Source organism: Coturnix japonica, chromosome 3 (assembly GCF_001577835.2).
Source record: "Coturnix japonica isolate 7356 chromosome 3, Coturnix japonica 2.1, whole genome shotgun sequence".
NCBI lineage: Eukaryota > Metazoa > Chordata > Aves > Galliformes > Phasianidae > Coturnix > Coturnix japonica.
The window spans coordinates 100,337,190-100,351,073 of NC_029518.1; the positions used below are offsets into that span (position 1 = coordinate 100,337,190).

Below are 13,884 nucleotides of genomic sequence, written 5' to 3' on the forward strand. Positions count from 1 at the left end.
TGCTGCATGGCTGCAGTGCTCTCAGTGGCACAGAAATGCTCACGTTCAGTGAATCCTCTGCAACTGCTCTGCAACTTGTGAAATGCAACTTGTGAAATGCCTGCTCTGCTCCCTTCTCATGAGGCTTAAAGGGATGACCCCAATCCCTACTGTGTGATAAAGGAGTGGGCTGCAGGCACACACTGACAGAGCTGTGTGCCTTTAGGGCTCCAGGACTGACTGTGCAGAGCACAGCTCTGACACCTGTGGGCAGCAGTACTCATGTTGGACATCTGTTCAGTTCCAGTGTGCCAGAGGGCTCCAAGGAGGGGTGCCAGGGGGACGGCCCCTTTCCTCCTTGTACTCTGGCTTCTGAGCAGGAAGGATTTTCCTCACCAGGAGGACTGCTGATGCCCAGTTCTCATTGACTGTCACTGTATGAGTGCACGTCTCTGTGATGTGTGTTACCTGTTTGGGGCTCTTGAGCTTTCCTTCCCTGCCCACAGCTCCTCAGTGGGGCTGAGGAGAGAGAATGAAGTGGAATTGGGGCAGATCTGGCAAAATAGCATTGGTGCAACCAAACAGCTACAGCTACCCATAATCTTTCTCCAGTCTACCCCTCCTCTGTCTCTTGTCGCAAAAGGTCTGAGAGTCGCTATTGCTCTTATATACAGTCTGGGTAAGGACTTTGAAGGACTAGCTATAGGATTTTGAGGTTAGCTATAGTGGAACAGTTCCATTTTAAGGAATATATTATTTAAAAGCAGAATTGTTTCTGTTAATTAAATATGAATTGCCTGCAACACAAGAACAAGCATGAGTCCATTTCTCACAAGATGGAGCAAATTGGTGACCTCTGTTGTGGCTTTGAATCTATTTTCACTGCAGCCCTTCAGCACGAGATGTGCTGTAAGGATGGGCAGTGGACGTGTGCGTGGGCAAGCAGTGCACCATGGCTCTCTGCTCCCACACCTCAGTCATTGGAGACCTGATGCAAAGTAGTCCTCTGGTCTTACAAGAATTGAATTGGTCTTACAAGGTCTCGAATGCCTGCAGGGATGGGGCATCTACAACCTAAACAGAACATCAGAAGCAAGTTTGATGATACCAAGTTTGATGATACCATCAAACTAAAGAGAGAAGTTTGTTTGTCACCTGGTGAGGTGGACTCAAGGTCTCTGGTGACAGCACAGCAGCTGGGAAGACTGTGGGGATGACACAGTGCCCATGGGGACTGTGGCCCATGCCTGCCCCCGTCTGTATGGCACAGCACGCACTGCAAAATACAAGAGAGGTTTCAAATAAAGATACATATGATATGAACTGCCACTGAGAGCTAACTAACTTTGTTAATGAGTGTCTGAGAAATAATTATCACTGGGCAAAGAAAAGAGAAAGATCATTCCCCTTTTTCCCCCTTGAAAGATAACCGTGCCCTCTGGTACTAATGTGAACTTCTAGCTTTTGTCTTTTACTTGTTCTGCTAAAATTATTCATACTTGTATTGTCCTTAAGACCTATTACATATCACAAGAGGGTGGGAAGTTATTTTCTTAATTAACACAATCGATAATGTTATCACTTAGCTGAGATAACTCCTTAAATGAGCTCTGCTAATTCTCTCTTTGCAGATGCACTGGGATCCATTGGTATCTTTTGTTTCACTCTATAGTTTATGTCTTGGTGAATTCATTTGCTTTCATGAATGATGGCAATGATTCCATATGTGGTCCATGACTTTCAAGATAATCCATTCCTCATGCTCCCTTGTCCAGCAGCCACAGTAAAGCTTTGCTGCTGCAGTTGCTTTCACAGATGACTTTTTGGTAGCATTCAGTGTGATGTGATACTTGTAAGCAGTGGAGACTAGTGCATACACGGATCACACATCCCACCAAAGTGGGATGTTTAGGGACCTTTTTGACCTTTTGATAAGTCATTGTAATACTGTGGCATCTAGCGAAGCACATACATAAGATGGGACAAAACAATAGGGTGAGGTGTTCAAACTTGGTACGTCTTGGGAAATGCACATTTCCATTTGCAGCCCTCCACCTGATAGTTTAAAAGCCATCTCCATCCCTCCTTACTGTTCTTTTACCCAAACCTCCACTGGAACAGAATGCTGATGGGGATTATGGTTTTCCTTGACTTGGAATGATAAGAGGAATGATTGCAGTGCCTTATTGATTACATCCTCTTTCTGTCTTCTTCTGCTCTTAAAGTGAGATTTGAATCTTGAACTTTGCTTTGGGGGCCCAGCTATTTCTGAATGTTGGAACTATTTTAAAGCTGTAATCTGGTATTTAAACCAGATATTTAAATAACCATTAATATTCATAACCAAAACCACGTGAAGTTGTTTGCGTTGGATCCCACCATCTAAATAACTCTAAGGAGAATTATGGATATGTCTCTTCACTGAACTGTGCAATGTGCAGAGCTGCAGTTTGTGCCCCTCGGGACACAAAGAAACTGCTGGGACTGTCTAACTGATAATTCCCAGCTTCTTGGGATTATGAGAATAGTGCGTATAGATAAAGACAAGTCCAGTACGCATTAAGTGCGCTGAACAACAAATCTATTCAGACATCAACAATTGCCCTGCTTGGTTTTCCTAGATCTTCAGCCTTGGGTTGCTCAGCTGGAAACATGAAACTCCTTCAGACAATCAGGGAAGGCGCCTCAGGAGCCGTGGGTTGAGTGCTGCAGCACAGTGCTTCCCAGCTACTGCTCGGATGGGTTACTGCAGTGCTTACAGTATCAATCATGACATTCCTGGGTAAACAAAGTCATGAAACAAACTATGGCCAGATGCTTTACGCAATTTTGAAACAGATCCTGAAATGCCCTGGGAGCTGGGAGGACAGAGATGAGGATGGGGGGATACATCTTACATATGAAGAAAAACATCTTTGCCAGTTCTGGTGGCAGATGGGTGCTATTGTGTGCTCTGTTCGTTCTGTATGTTTGTTTGTTTGTTTTCTCAGACACTGAGTTGGACATGAGTGGGATGGCATCAGACTGCAACTCCTCCTCCCAGGAAGAATATCTCCCACACTACGTGCAGCAGGAAGACCCCTTTGCATCAAAGCTGTCTAGAGAAGCTGACATCATAGCTGGGTTTTATTTGACAGTAATTGGTAATGAGCTTTTATTTCAACTTTGAAGTACAGCTCTAGTGATAGGACAAGGGGGAATGGTTTGAAACTGAGATAGGGGAGGTTTAGGTTGGATCTGAGGAGGAAGTTTTTCCCCCAGAGGGTGGTGACGCACTGGCACAGGTTGCCCAAGGAGGCTGTGGATGCCCCATCCCTGCAGGCATTCAAGGCCAGGCTGGATGTGGCTCTGGGCAGCCTGGGCTGCTGGTTGGTGACCCTGCACACAGCAGGGGGTTGGAGCTGGGTGAGCACTGTGGGCCTTTGCAATCCCAGGCCATGCTGTGATTCTATGCCACTGTGTCCTTGCAGGCACACACAATGAGAGCAGAAACCACAGTTCTGTTGTTTCTGACCAGAGCAGGCTTCTGCCCTCACACTGTGATTTTATTGCCTCGTTTCCAAGTCTCTCATGTGCCCACACATCAAAGAACACCCTCAGATGTGATCGCCCAGGTCCTGCCCGTCTCCTGGCAGCAGCTCTCCTCTGTTTTATATTACATCGGACATCACTTTCTGCCCATAACCCTCTCCTCCTTTTTGTTTTGGAATCTTCCACCACTTTCAAAGGGACTTTGCAAGCAGAATAAATGCAGTTATTTATTGGCTGGTACATGGAGATGAGAGCTTCAACTGATTTCAAGGTTAAACAGTGATGCATCAGGTAGCTACTGGGTTGGGAAATGCTGCTCTCCATCTTAGAAGCAGGCAGGTCCCTGTTCTTGCCAATTTACCACCTGTTGTGCTATTTGTGGGGCAGCATCGTATCTTTTTGTGCCAACAGGTTTGCTCACAAATACCTGAGCTTCTAACTGCTGTCTCAGCACTTAACTTCTTTCTGCAGTTTTGGTTTTCCTTTGCTAAGGATTCAGCTGATGGGTTTTCTCACAGCTCAACCCCTATTTTCTCAGTAACACTGAGCCCAGGTGGCGTAACGATGCTGCACCAGGCTGGGCTCTGGGGCTCAGCCAGCTGGACCCAGGCTTATAGAGGATATTCCTTCACATTCGTTTCTCTTAACTTCATTTTTTTGCTCTACTAGTTGTGCACAAAGACCTCCTAGTCTTACCTTCATGGTTCTTCTTTGCTGTCTTGCACACTTGCCTCTCTTACTGCCTTTCCTCTGACTGACACAAGGGATCTATTTATTTCCTTCCAATGCTGACATCCCACAAAGGCTGGAATAACCCTTCTGGAATAACCCTTGTTTCTCACAGGCCTTTTGCTTATGCCTTTATTGAAGAAGACATTCAGAGCTATAGAGCTGACAGGTGAGGCTCTGTCTTCCCTCAGTGACTCTGTGCTGTTTTCAGTATTCATGTACCAATTTGTATGCATCCTAAGTTTTTATATCCTTCCATAAATATACAATATATGTTATTTCTTTATGTCTGCTGGACAAACAGCTGTTTTCACTGAGCTGTCTAAAAAAACCCCCCTCGAGGCTTTTTTTTTTGCTTGGAGAAGCAAACTGGATGTAATCCCAGGAAAGATGTCTGGGGAGCTGAAATGAATCCTTCCTCAGCACACCATGGGGCCTATTTGTGGGGGCTGTATGCAGTGTAGATTTATTCAGTTCCAAAGAAGTAGCCCTGCCAGGTGTGAAACGTATTTCAAAGCACAGAGAGAGTTGAATAAAGGTGAAGAACAGAAATCACGTTTCCTGTGAAAAAGCAAATCCCAACCATGAGTCTGATCTTGTAGTTAAGGAGGGCTGATAGACACACAGCTTCTCTGCTGGATCCACGTGTAGCTCTACTTTAGACATCATATCCCACTTTTTGCTATAGATTTAACTTTTATTTGTGTTTTTTTTTCGTTGTTGTTGTTGTTTTTGTTTTCATTTTACTTGCAAAGATACTTTATCCTTATGGTCCTTACAAATGCCAATAACAGTTTTCATTTGAGCCAAGTACCTTAATCATATATGCACCCAAATACTACATTTGCATCCTCCTTGGGTTTGCACAGATTATATCAGCCCATTGAGTCATAGGATCACAGAACGGCATGGGTTACAAAGGCTCACAGTGCCCATCCACTCCCAACCCCCTGCTATGTGCAGGGTTGCCAACTCTTTCCTCTTTTGATTCCAAACAACACAACAAGACTTTGGCTGGTTGGTGCTTTGTGTGTAGGTTGTACCTTCCAAGCCTGGTTTTGCTCCTCACCCAGCCTACACCACCATCTCCTGCAATGCAAACCTGTCTTTGTTACCCACTTGTGCTTGGGTGGATGGCTACATTTTAATAATATCCTGGACCTGCAGAAATAGCAGAAACTGGAAGGAAATACATCTCTGTTGTTCCCAGGAAGCTCTGTTGGTGGCTCTTATATTTTCTGCAGACAGAAACAATCCTGAATTTCCCTTCCAATGAAGATGATTTGGAGCAACTCAGAGTCCCCACTGGCTTTGCTGGGACACAGAGGGAAAAAAAGTGAACAGGGTGGGTGGCTGTAGGAGTCCAGTTTTGTCTGAGGAAGAATGCTCTGCAGACCTCAGGTCGGTTGGAAAGGGTTCAGGACTATGATAGGTGATTTAGAATGGTCTTGTTATTTTTTGTTCTGCCTATTTTTCCTTTCTGATTGTGATATAAATCAAATTTCATTGTAAAAGTTAGTCTGTGATATGAATAGAAATAATTTGTGTTCATTTTAAAGTGAAAATCTCAAAACAGCAGAATAAAACTAGGGTTGGTCAGAGCTGAGCTGCTGCTGATCAGACAGCTGAGCTTCATTCATGTGCTGTGTTACAAACTGGGTTCATGAGGACCCAGGGAAAATTTAGGTTGGATGTCATGGGGAAGTTCTTTACTGTGAGTGGTGAGGTGCTGGAACAGCTGCCCAGAGAGGCTGTGGATGCCCCGTCCATCCCTGGAGGTGTTCAGGGCCAGGTTGGATGGGGCCCTGGGCAGCCTGGGCTGGTATCAATGTGGAGGTTGGTGGTCCTGCCTGTGGTGGGAGCTTCATGATCCTTGAGGTCCCTTCCAACCCAAACCATTCTGTTGTTCTCTGAGTTTATGATTCCATGCCTGCAGATGTCTCTATGAGGTACAAAATGGGGGTGAGATGTCGTGTTTTGCAGAATGTCTCGCCTTGGGAACACAGAACAAACAGGAATTTCAGTGGTGGGATGAAGCATCACTGTTGTGAAGGAGAACTCCAATTTTATTGCTTTTCTTTTCTTTTTAAATTGTAGGGATTCTTTCAACTCTGGGAAACGGGTATGTTATCTTTATGTCCTCAAAGCGAAAAAAGAAGTTAAGACCCGCGGAGATAATGACTGTTAATTTAGCAGTGTGTGATCTGGGCATTTCAGGTAATTTAATGTCTTACTTTTGTTCATTTTGTTATACTCTCCTTTCTGGCAGCAGGAGAGGCAGTCCTCCAGATACGAGAGCCTCTGGTACTTAAACTTCTGCTCTGTTATTTGCACGACAGAGGGAAGGACAGAAAACAACGTTCCTTCACAACTTGATGGAAGGAAGTGAAAACTCCGGAGGAGAAAATAGGGCTACATTTAACAATTCTGTCTCAGGCAAAGCTCGTGTTCCCCTCAGAGCTGTGCAGCCTTCAGAGACAGCTCCCATGTGCATCCCAGCACAGTGAGCAGAAAATGGGCTTGCGCTGCTGTTGAAGAAAATTGCCTTTACTTGCTGCGTGGTGCAACAAGAGGGAATCAAACCTTAGTAAGGGGTGGGAGTGAAGGGAACAAATTGGAACCTGTCAGAGGCCATTGGCCTATCAAAGGTAATACTTCTCTTGCCAGTGACTCTCACCTTCTTTCTTTGTGTCAGGAAAATAAGCCTTTGTGTCAGTCTGTAGAGTAAAACAACATCAGCCAACTTGAGGGGTTTCTATTTTAACTCATCAGCCAGGGCTGAGCAACCCAGATGCTCTGGAATGAGACAGGAATCTTTGTAAAGGCTTACACAACACTGGGGAGTCAAGGGTCTTTGCAGGTCACTTCTTTGGCTCTTCACGTGAGTCTCATTAAGCTGCTCAGAGTGACAGGAAAACGAGAGGGAGAAAGCTGGATGTCCTTTAGAAAAGGCTTTTTTAGATGGCAGACGACCTAATGAGTAAAAAGGCTTGATGCGACCCAGCTATGACCATGCAGTGTCTTCAGTGCAATATAAATGATAGAACATTCCCATGCTCCCAAAGTCATCTGTTCCCTATGTGTTGCATATGCTGGCACTATTGCCCTCAGGTCCAGCACTGTTTCCCTGCTCTCATCCCTCCTGAATGGCTTTGCCACTTTCCAAATGCCTGAAATAGTGTAGAGTGACATAGAAGGATGGCTCCCAGCCCCTCGAAGATGCAGCCTCTTGCTGTGGCTGCTGCACACATCCAACAGACTGCTGACCCCAGAAATTCTGTTGTTTTTCAGTGGTCAGTAAGCATGGTTATCTGAATGAGACACATCCCTTCTGCTGAAGAAAGCTGTTGGTATAAATACATTCACTCTGCTAGCACAAAGATGAATCCCTGTGTTTGTTTTAGCATAACAACCCTTGATATGCTATTTCCATCCTGCAGCACTCTAGGGAAGGAGTAATAAAGATCTGAATAGTGTGAGTTGCTCCGCTGAAATGGGAATTCTCTGTAGCTACATGTTTGTAATGTAAAGGTATTTCTAAAACACTAAAGTGTGTATCCCGAGCACACAAACTACAGCCCATCTGGGAAGGCTAGGAAAGCAAGAGTCCTAGCATGAGGGCTCCCTTCTTCTCTCCTTAGGTGTATCCCCAACACAACTGATCTCTGTCACCATATTTCCACAGGGATCTCAACTTCACCTGCTGAAGTATTGTTATGGGAAGCAGTGGTGACTGGCAGAGCTACACGTGCTTCTTGAAGGCGTTGACTCAAAAAACGTGATGAGTTCTGCCTTTGTGCTAATCGTAGTGGAGATGGGACATTTTCCAAAGTCATTCTACTTCATTGGCTTACCTGGGCACTTGGTTGAAGATGCGAGGTCTGCAATAGCCCAACTTCCTGCAGATCGCCACTGGGTGGCAACAGCTCCTTGTTCAGGGCTGAGCCTGGCAGGGCAGCGCTAACAGAACCTCACTGCGTGCAAATAAATGTGATGCCCTTTAGAGCTGACAATGGCTTACATGAAGAAGGTTGCTTGCTCTCAGAGTACATCCCGGCTTTTGTGCTATTTCATGTTTTTCTTGAAACTTTGATCACCGGGGTCAGCGTTTGCTTGAAAAATTAAAGTGTCTCTTCTGCTTGAAGAAAAATGTGTTTCTATGACTTAAGCACAGCCTTCATGTCAGATAGAGCTTTCCTTGCAGGCTTCAGCTACAGGAAAAGATGCCCAGAGTGCATTGTTTAAAAATACGCCTCATTCTGGGGGCTTCTCAGTACTGACATAGAAATGGAGCAGAGGCCCTTCTTTGTGAGATTTGTCTTTTGGTAGAAATGTTCCATTTTCTCATTGAGAGTGAAATATTTTATTTCACATCAGCTTGATTTGAAGGGGAATATTCAGGGAAACATTTTACTTCAGATCGTTTTTGTGAAATTCTCTTGATTTATTTCTATGAATAATTTATGCTGTGGGAATTGGAGTTTGCTTCACATGTCCATTACCTAAACTGCTGTGGTCTCACCGCCAGGGCAGGAGCCCAGGGCAGCTGGTGGTGCTGTGAACCCCTGCAGGCACTCAGGTAACTCCTGTGCAGGAATATACATGGAAAGCTGGAGTTAAATGTTTAATGTTGTTTGAATGTTACCGTTGAATGGTTGAGAAGATGGAGATTTCCAACTAGAAAATCACGATTTCCAAGATTTCCCATTGTCCTGGTATTTACAAAGAATGTGAATAATGTCAGTCTGTTTGAAGGCAAGAATGGGACAACATATGACCTATCCTGACTTCTTTCATAGCACACCATCCACTTCTTTAAGTGGAGAACCAATCTAGAGAGCCACGAGGATCTCCAAAGCACCGCGGGGTTTACCTGCTGGCTGGGGATACTTAAAACTTTTGAGTATCTGCATGCAGAAGACTCGCTGAGAGTCCCTCGGGACATGTAGCAGGATGGGCAGGCGCTGAAGACATTCTGCTGCTCAGATCCATGCTCTGCCTATTGCACCACATGTCTTTCTTACCTAACACTGTACAACAGTGTAGATTCTAATACTGGGCCTTGGTACACTTGCAGAAGACCTCTTTGAAGGCAAATTTCTTTCTACTATGTTTGAAGATACTCAATTAGTTATTAGGATGTAGTCTGACTAGGTCTGTGCCTGTTCCATATGCAGATTCACATGTTTGTGTTTGCAAGTGGACCTAAACCAGTATCTAGTATTAGATATGGAGGCTGGTGGCCCTGCCTGTGGCAGAGGGGTTGGAGCTTCATGATCCTTCAGGTCCTTTCCATCCCAGCCATTCTGTGATTCTATGATTCTATGATAAATCATACTCAGAAGTTTTTTAGAGGGATGAATTTGTACGTGCTTAGCACTAGAGTGCAAGCTGACTTCTGCTTCCTGTGGTCTGCAGGGAAGCATCTGTTTGCAGCACATACAACATGTTTGAATAATCCTACCATGTGCAGATGCTGTGAGATTTAGCTATGAAAAAGAATGTTTTTATCAGTGGCAGATTTTGTCAGTCAACTGACAGTCTTTTCTCTGTTGGAAGTTGTAGGAAAACCCTTCAGTATCATTTCCTTCTTTTCTCACCGCTGGATCTTCGGATGGATGGGCTGCCGCTGGTACGGATGGGCTGGCTTCTTCTTTGGCTGTGGGAGCCTTATTACCATGACAGCTGTCAGCCTGGATAGATACCTAAAAATCTGTCACTTGGCTTATGGTAAGGAAGAGAAACCGTATTAAGAGATGGTCTCATTTTGCCTCCTCTCCCCCTCCTGCCCAAGAAGACGCTGGTCATTAGGGTTGTGAACAAAACAATTTGAAATGATTTCCTGGAATAGGAGGAGGAAAAGAACAAAACACAACACAAAACCCAAACCAATAAAGCAAATACAATACAATACAATACAATACAATACAATACATTACAAATGAGGGAGTTAAGGATTTACATGACCAAAAACAACTGCTTTGGTTATCTCTGCCAACATCCTACTTAAAGTTAGGAAAACTCTCTTCACTGGGAAGGGTGGTCAGGCACTGGAACAGGGTCCTCAGGGAACATTGATCGTGGTCTTGAACCTTAATAATTAATACCTTAATTTAACTCTTACGTTGTCCTCTGTGGAGCCAGGAGTTGGACTCAGTGTCGTCCAACTGTATATTCCATGATTCTACAAATTGTTCTCAAATGTTTCTGAACCAGAACCCAAATTTCTGATGGAGTAGAGTATTACCATGAAGGCAGGTATTCTTCTGTTTGAGATGTCGAGTATGTCTGAGCAGATCACACTGATGGTAGGAGAAATGCCTAATTCTGACTCAAGCAGGCTCTTGTGTCCTGTTAGACTGCATTTGCTGGATGGCAGAAGCCCTTCACAACCACCAAAGCTGTGCTCTTAACCTCTCCTTGGATATATTAAGTATCTTAAGCTTTTTATCCTGCCATTGTCATCTGAGGTTTCTAGCTGGAAATCATAGTTAAGCTCTCCAAAATACTTATGTTAACTATAGAGAAGAATGCATATATAAAGTAAATATGTTTGCATGACCCAAATAATACCTACTAAATCTGTAGGTATTATTATATATGTCCATCTGTAGTGCTGGACATACCCTCTTTGCTTTTGTCCCTCTGCTGTCTGCTTAAGCTGGGAGTTTTAGTAATCACTCATAGATAAATCACTTTGTGTCTAATTGGCTGTTAACTGGTGTTACCAGATTCAAGTTTTGCACAAATTGAAAGGTCTTATGACCTGATACACACAAGTATTCCTCATTAGATGCCTACATTCCTGTAAGATATTTGGCAGGCTAAAACAGCTAAAAGATTTGGATGTGAAGTAGGTCATAATAAATGTGATATCTCTCTAGTCTGGAGATGGATCTTGAAAGGAGGAAATGAATTTAGCAATGAAAGCTGTTACTGAAATATCCATCAACACTGTATATCTCTCAAATATGAAGCATTATGTGCCTCACCCTTTTCAGTTAAAGAGCACAGCCACAGTTTGGAAGAGATGTTTTTCTTGCATGGTGAGGAACAAACTCCCCAACAAAATAAGGGAAATTCCCATGCTGTTGCTGAGCGAGATGTTTGGATTGCTTTTGTACAGACTCCTGTAGGCAGCTCAAAGCAGAGACCTAAAATCATGCCGTCCCTACAGGCAGCATCTCTCCATGAGGTGTGGAGCTGTGCTGAGGTGGTTAGCGTGGGTGTCCAATGTAGAAGGAGATGAAATGAAACCCACTGAGGTTGTTGACAGAGAAGTAAGCTCTTACTTTAGGTGTAGGATGGCAGGTTTCATTGTGCCAGATACGTGTGGAACAGTGGTTATAACCCTTGAATTTTCTTGCAGGTACCTGGCTTAAGAGACACCATGCCTTTATCTGCCTGGCACTGATCTGGGCCTATGCGACGTTCTGGGCTACTGTTCCTTTTGCTGGTGTGGGAAGTTACGCTCCTGAGCCGTTTGGGACCTCGTGCACCCTGGACTGGTGGCTGGCGCAGGCTTCAGTGGCTGGGCAGGCTTTTGTTCTCAGCATTCTTTTCTTTTGCCTCCTGTTTCCAACTGCAGTGATTGTGTTCTCCTATGTTAAAATCATTTTAAAGGTCAAGTCATCCACCAAAGAGGTTGCTCACTACGACACCAGGATCCAGAACAGCCACATACTTGAAATGAAGCTGACCAAGGTAAGAGAGAAGATTTAAGTTCGTTTACTTTGTTGGATCATAAAGACAGGCTTGTAGAACATCAGCAGTGTGCTGTCCTGAGCTGAGCGATGGCATGATCTGAAGTGGTGGTCTAGATTTCTCACATATTATTGTCAAGATGGGAAAAAGCAAGAACTGAGCCATAATTTCCATGCTGATACTGGCTATTTTGCTGTTTCAATACAAAAGCTTGTGCCAAAAAAACAATGGACCTAGTGGTAAAAATTCACCATCATCTGCAATCCAGGCCAAGGATCATAATGCTGCAGAGCAGCATCCTTTACTTGGCTGATCCAACATTCATTTAATTACATTTGCAAGAGGTTAAAATGAGATTTCTATAGTATACAGCAATGTGACATCATGCATTTTGCCAGGCTCTGTGCCGTTCTGTCAGTGAGGACAACTCTGCCAGCTTAACTCCTTTCCCTCTTCCTCTCACAAGGTGGCAATGTTGATCTGTGCTGGATTCCTCATTGCCTGGATCCCCTACGCCGTGGTCTCTGTGTGGTCAGCCTTTGGACAGCCAGATTCTGTTCCCATCCAGTTTTCGGTGGTACCAACTCTGCTTGCCAAGTCGGCTGCCATGTACAACCCAATTATTTACCAGGTCATTGACTGCAAATTCTCCTGCTGCCGGTCAGGTGGGCTGAAGACGCTGCAGAAGAAGAGCTCTTTGAAGGACTCGAGGTAATTTCTTCTTTGAGATGTCAGGTGTGTTTCAATACAGTGCTCCCAAGAGTCATGGCTCCTCAAATCTCTGCTTTTGTTTTTGACCATGGCCTTTCTTTTTGGCTGTGACTTATGCACGGTTTTTCTCTTCTGGTTCCTCTTCTTTGCCCTATATCAATGAAACTGTGAAAAGCACACACCAAACAAACAAACAAACAAACAATCAAACCAGAAAGGCCTCAGTTCCATTTCCCTCTCTGTAGCTTTGGTGCAGTCTGTACTGACCACCAGTGGAAGTTATGGAAACACTGAGAGTCCATGGAGGAAAAACATTTCCAGTTCTGTCTTACTTTCCAAGTCAGAACAGTAAGATAATGCTGTAAATCAGTCTGTCAGGGGGCTGGAATAAAGGCCACAGATGCTCTACCAGATTTAAGTGATGGGAGATATGTAGAATCCCAGGAAAGTATGACTATGTATGTATGAATGAGAGGCATGAGGGTCTATGCCATCATTCATTTCATTCCCTTGCCAGTTCCAGAATTCTTTTAATGTACCTGATTATAAATAAAGCACCTGACATCTTCCACAGTGTCCCTTAGCAGATGGTCCTGCAATCACAGGCTCAGATTTATCTCATCTGCAGAAGTATAGGGTCTATATATGTTTCTTAATTGAGATGCTAAATTCATAGTTCACCCAAGAACTCTCTGCAGCTTTGGGCAACAGGGAGACAAACCCAAAACAGCCTTAAATATCACTGCAGAGAAAGGAGGTTCAATAAAGTCCCTCTTTCCCAGGCTTGTGTGTTGAAGAAATGTTCTTAATAAAAACCTTCCCAGAATTAGGAGCTTGATGGTCAGCTTGTTCCAAGCAACATGCCTGTGCTTTCTCCTTCCCACAGGATGTACACCATATCTTCACACAGAGATTCAGCAGCACTGAGCGAAACCCAACTGGAAGTGTGAAGGCTTGTTTCACAGCGAGGGAAAACCTGATGACAAACCATCATACGGTTGCAAATTCCTCTTCCTGTGAATAAATTAAAACACAATGACAGGTGGTTTTTTTTACTCCACAGTCCTATGTACAATGTAGTTCTTTCCATACCAACTAAAATGGTGTGATTAGAGCCAGGCGAATGTTTTCATTATTCAGATAAGAAGATTCATTTGTATGAAAGAAATTGATTCATTTCAGAGTCTTTGAAATTTGTTTATTGTTTCATAGAACCACAGGAGGGTTTGA

At 44.1% G+C, this 13,884-nt stretch overlaps 1 protein-coding gene across 1 annotated transcript; it reads left to right on the forward strand.

The window, feature by feature from the left end:
- The first annotated feature begins 2,913 nt into the window (after window positions 1-2,913).
- On the forward strand, window positions 2,914-13,604 carry OPN5 (opsin 5). Its single transcript, NM_001323223.1, is given in 7 exon segments — window positions 2,914-2,949; window positions 2,951-3,122; window positions 6,337-6,456; window positions 9,799-9,969; window positions 11,609-11,943; window positions 12,410-12,654; window positions 13,541-13,604. Coding segments are annotated over 7 exon segments (1,143 nt in total).
- Window positions 13,605-13,884: the final 280 nt, after the last annotated feature.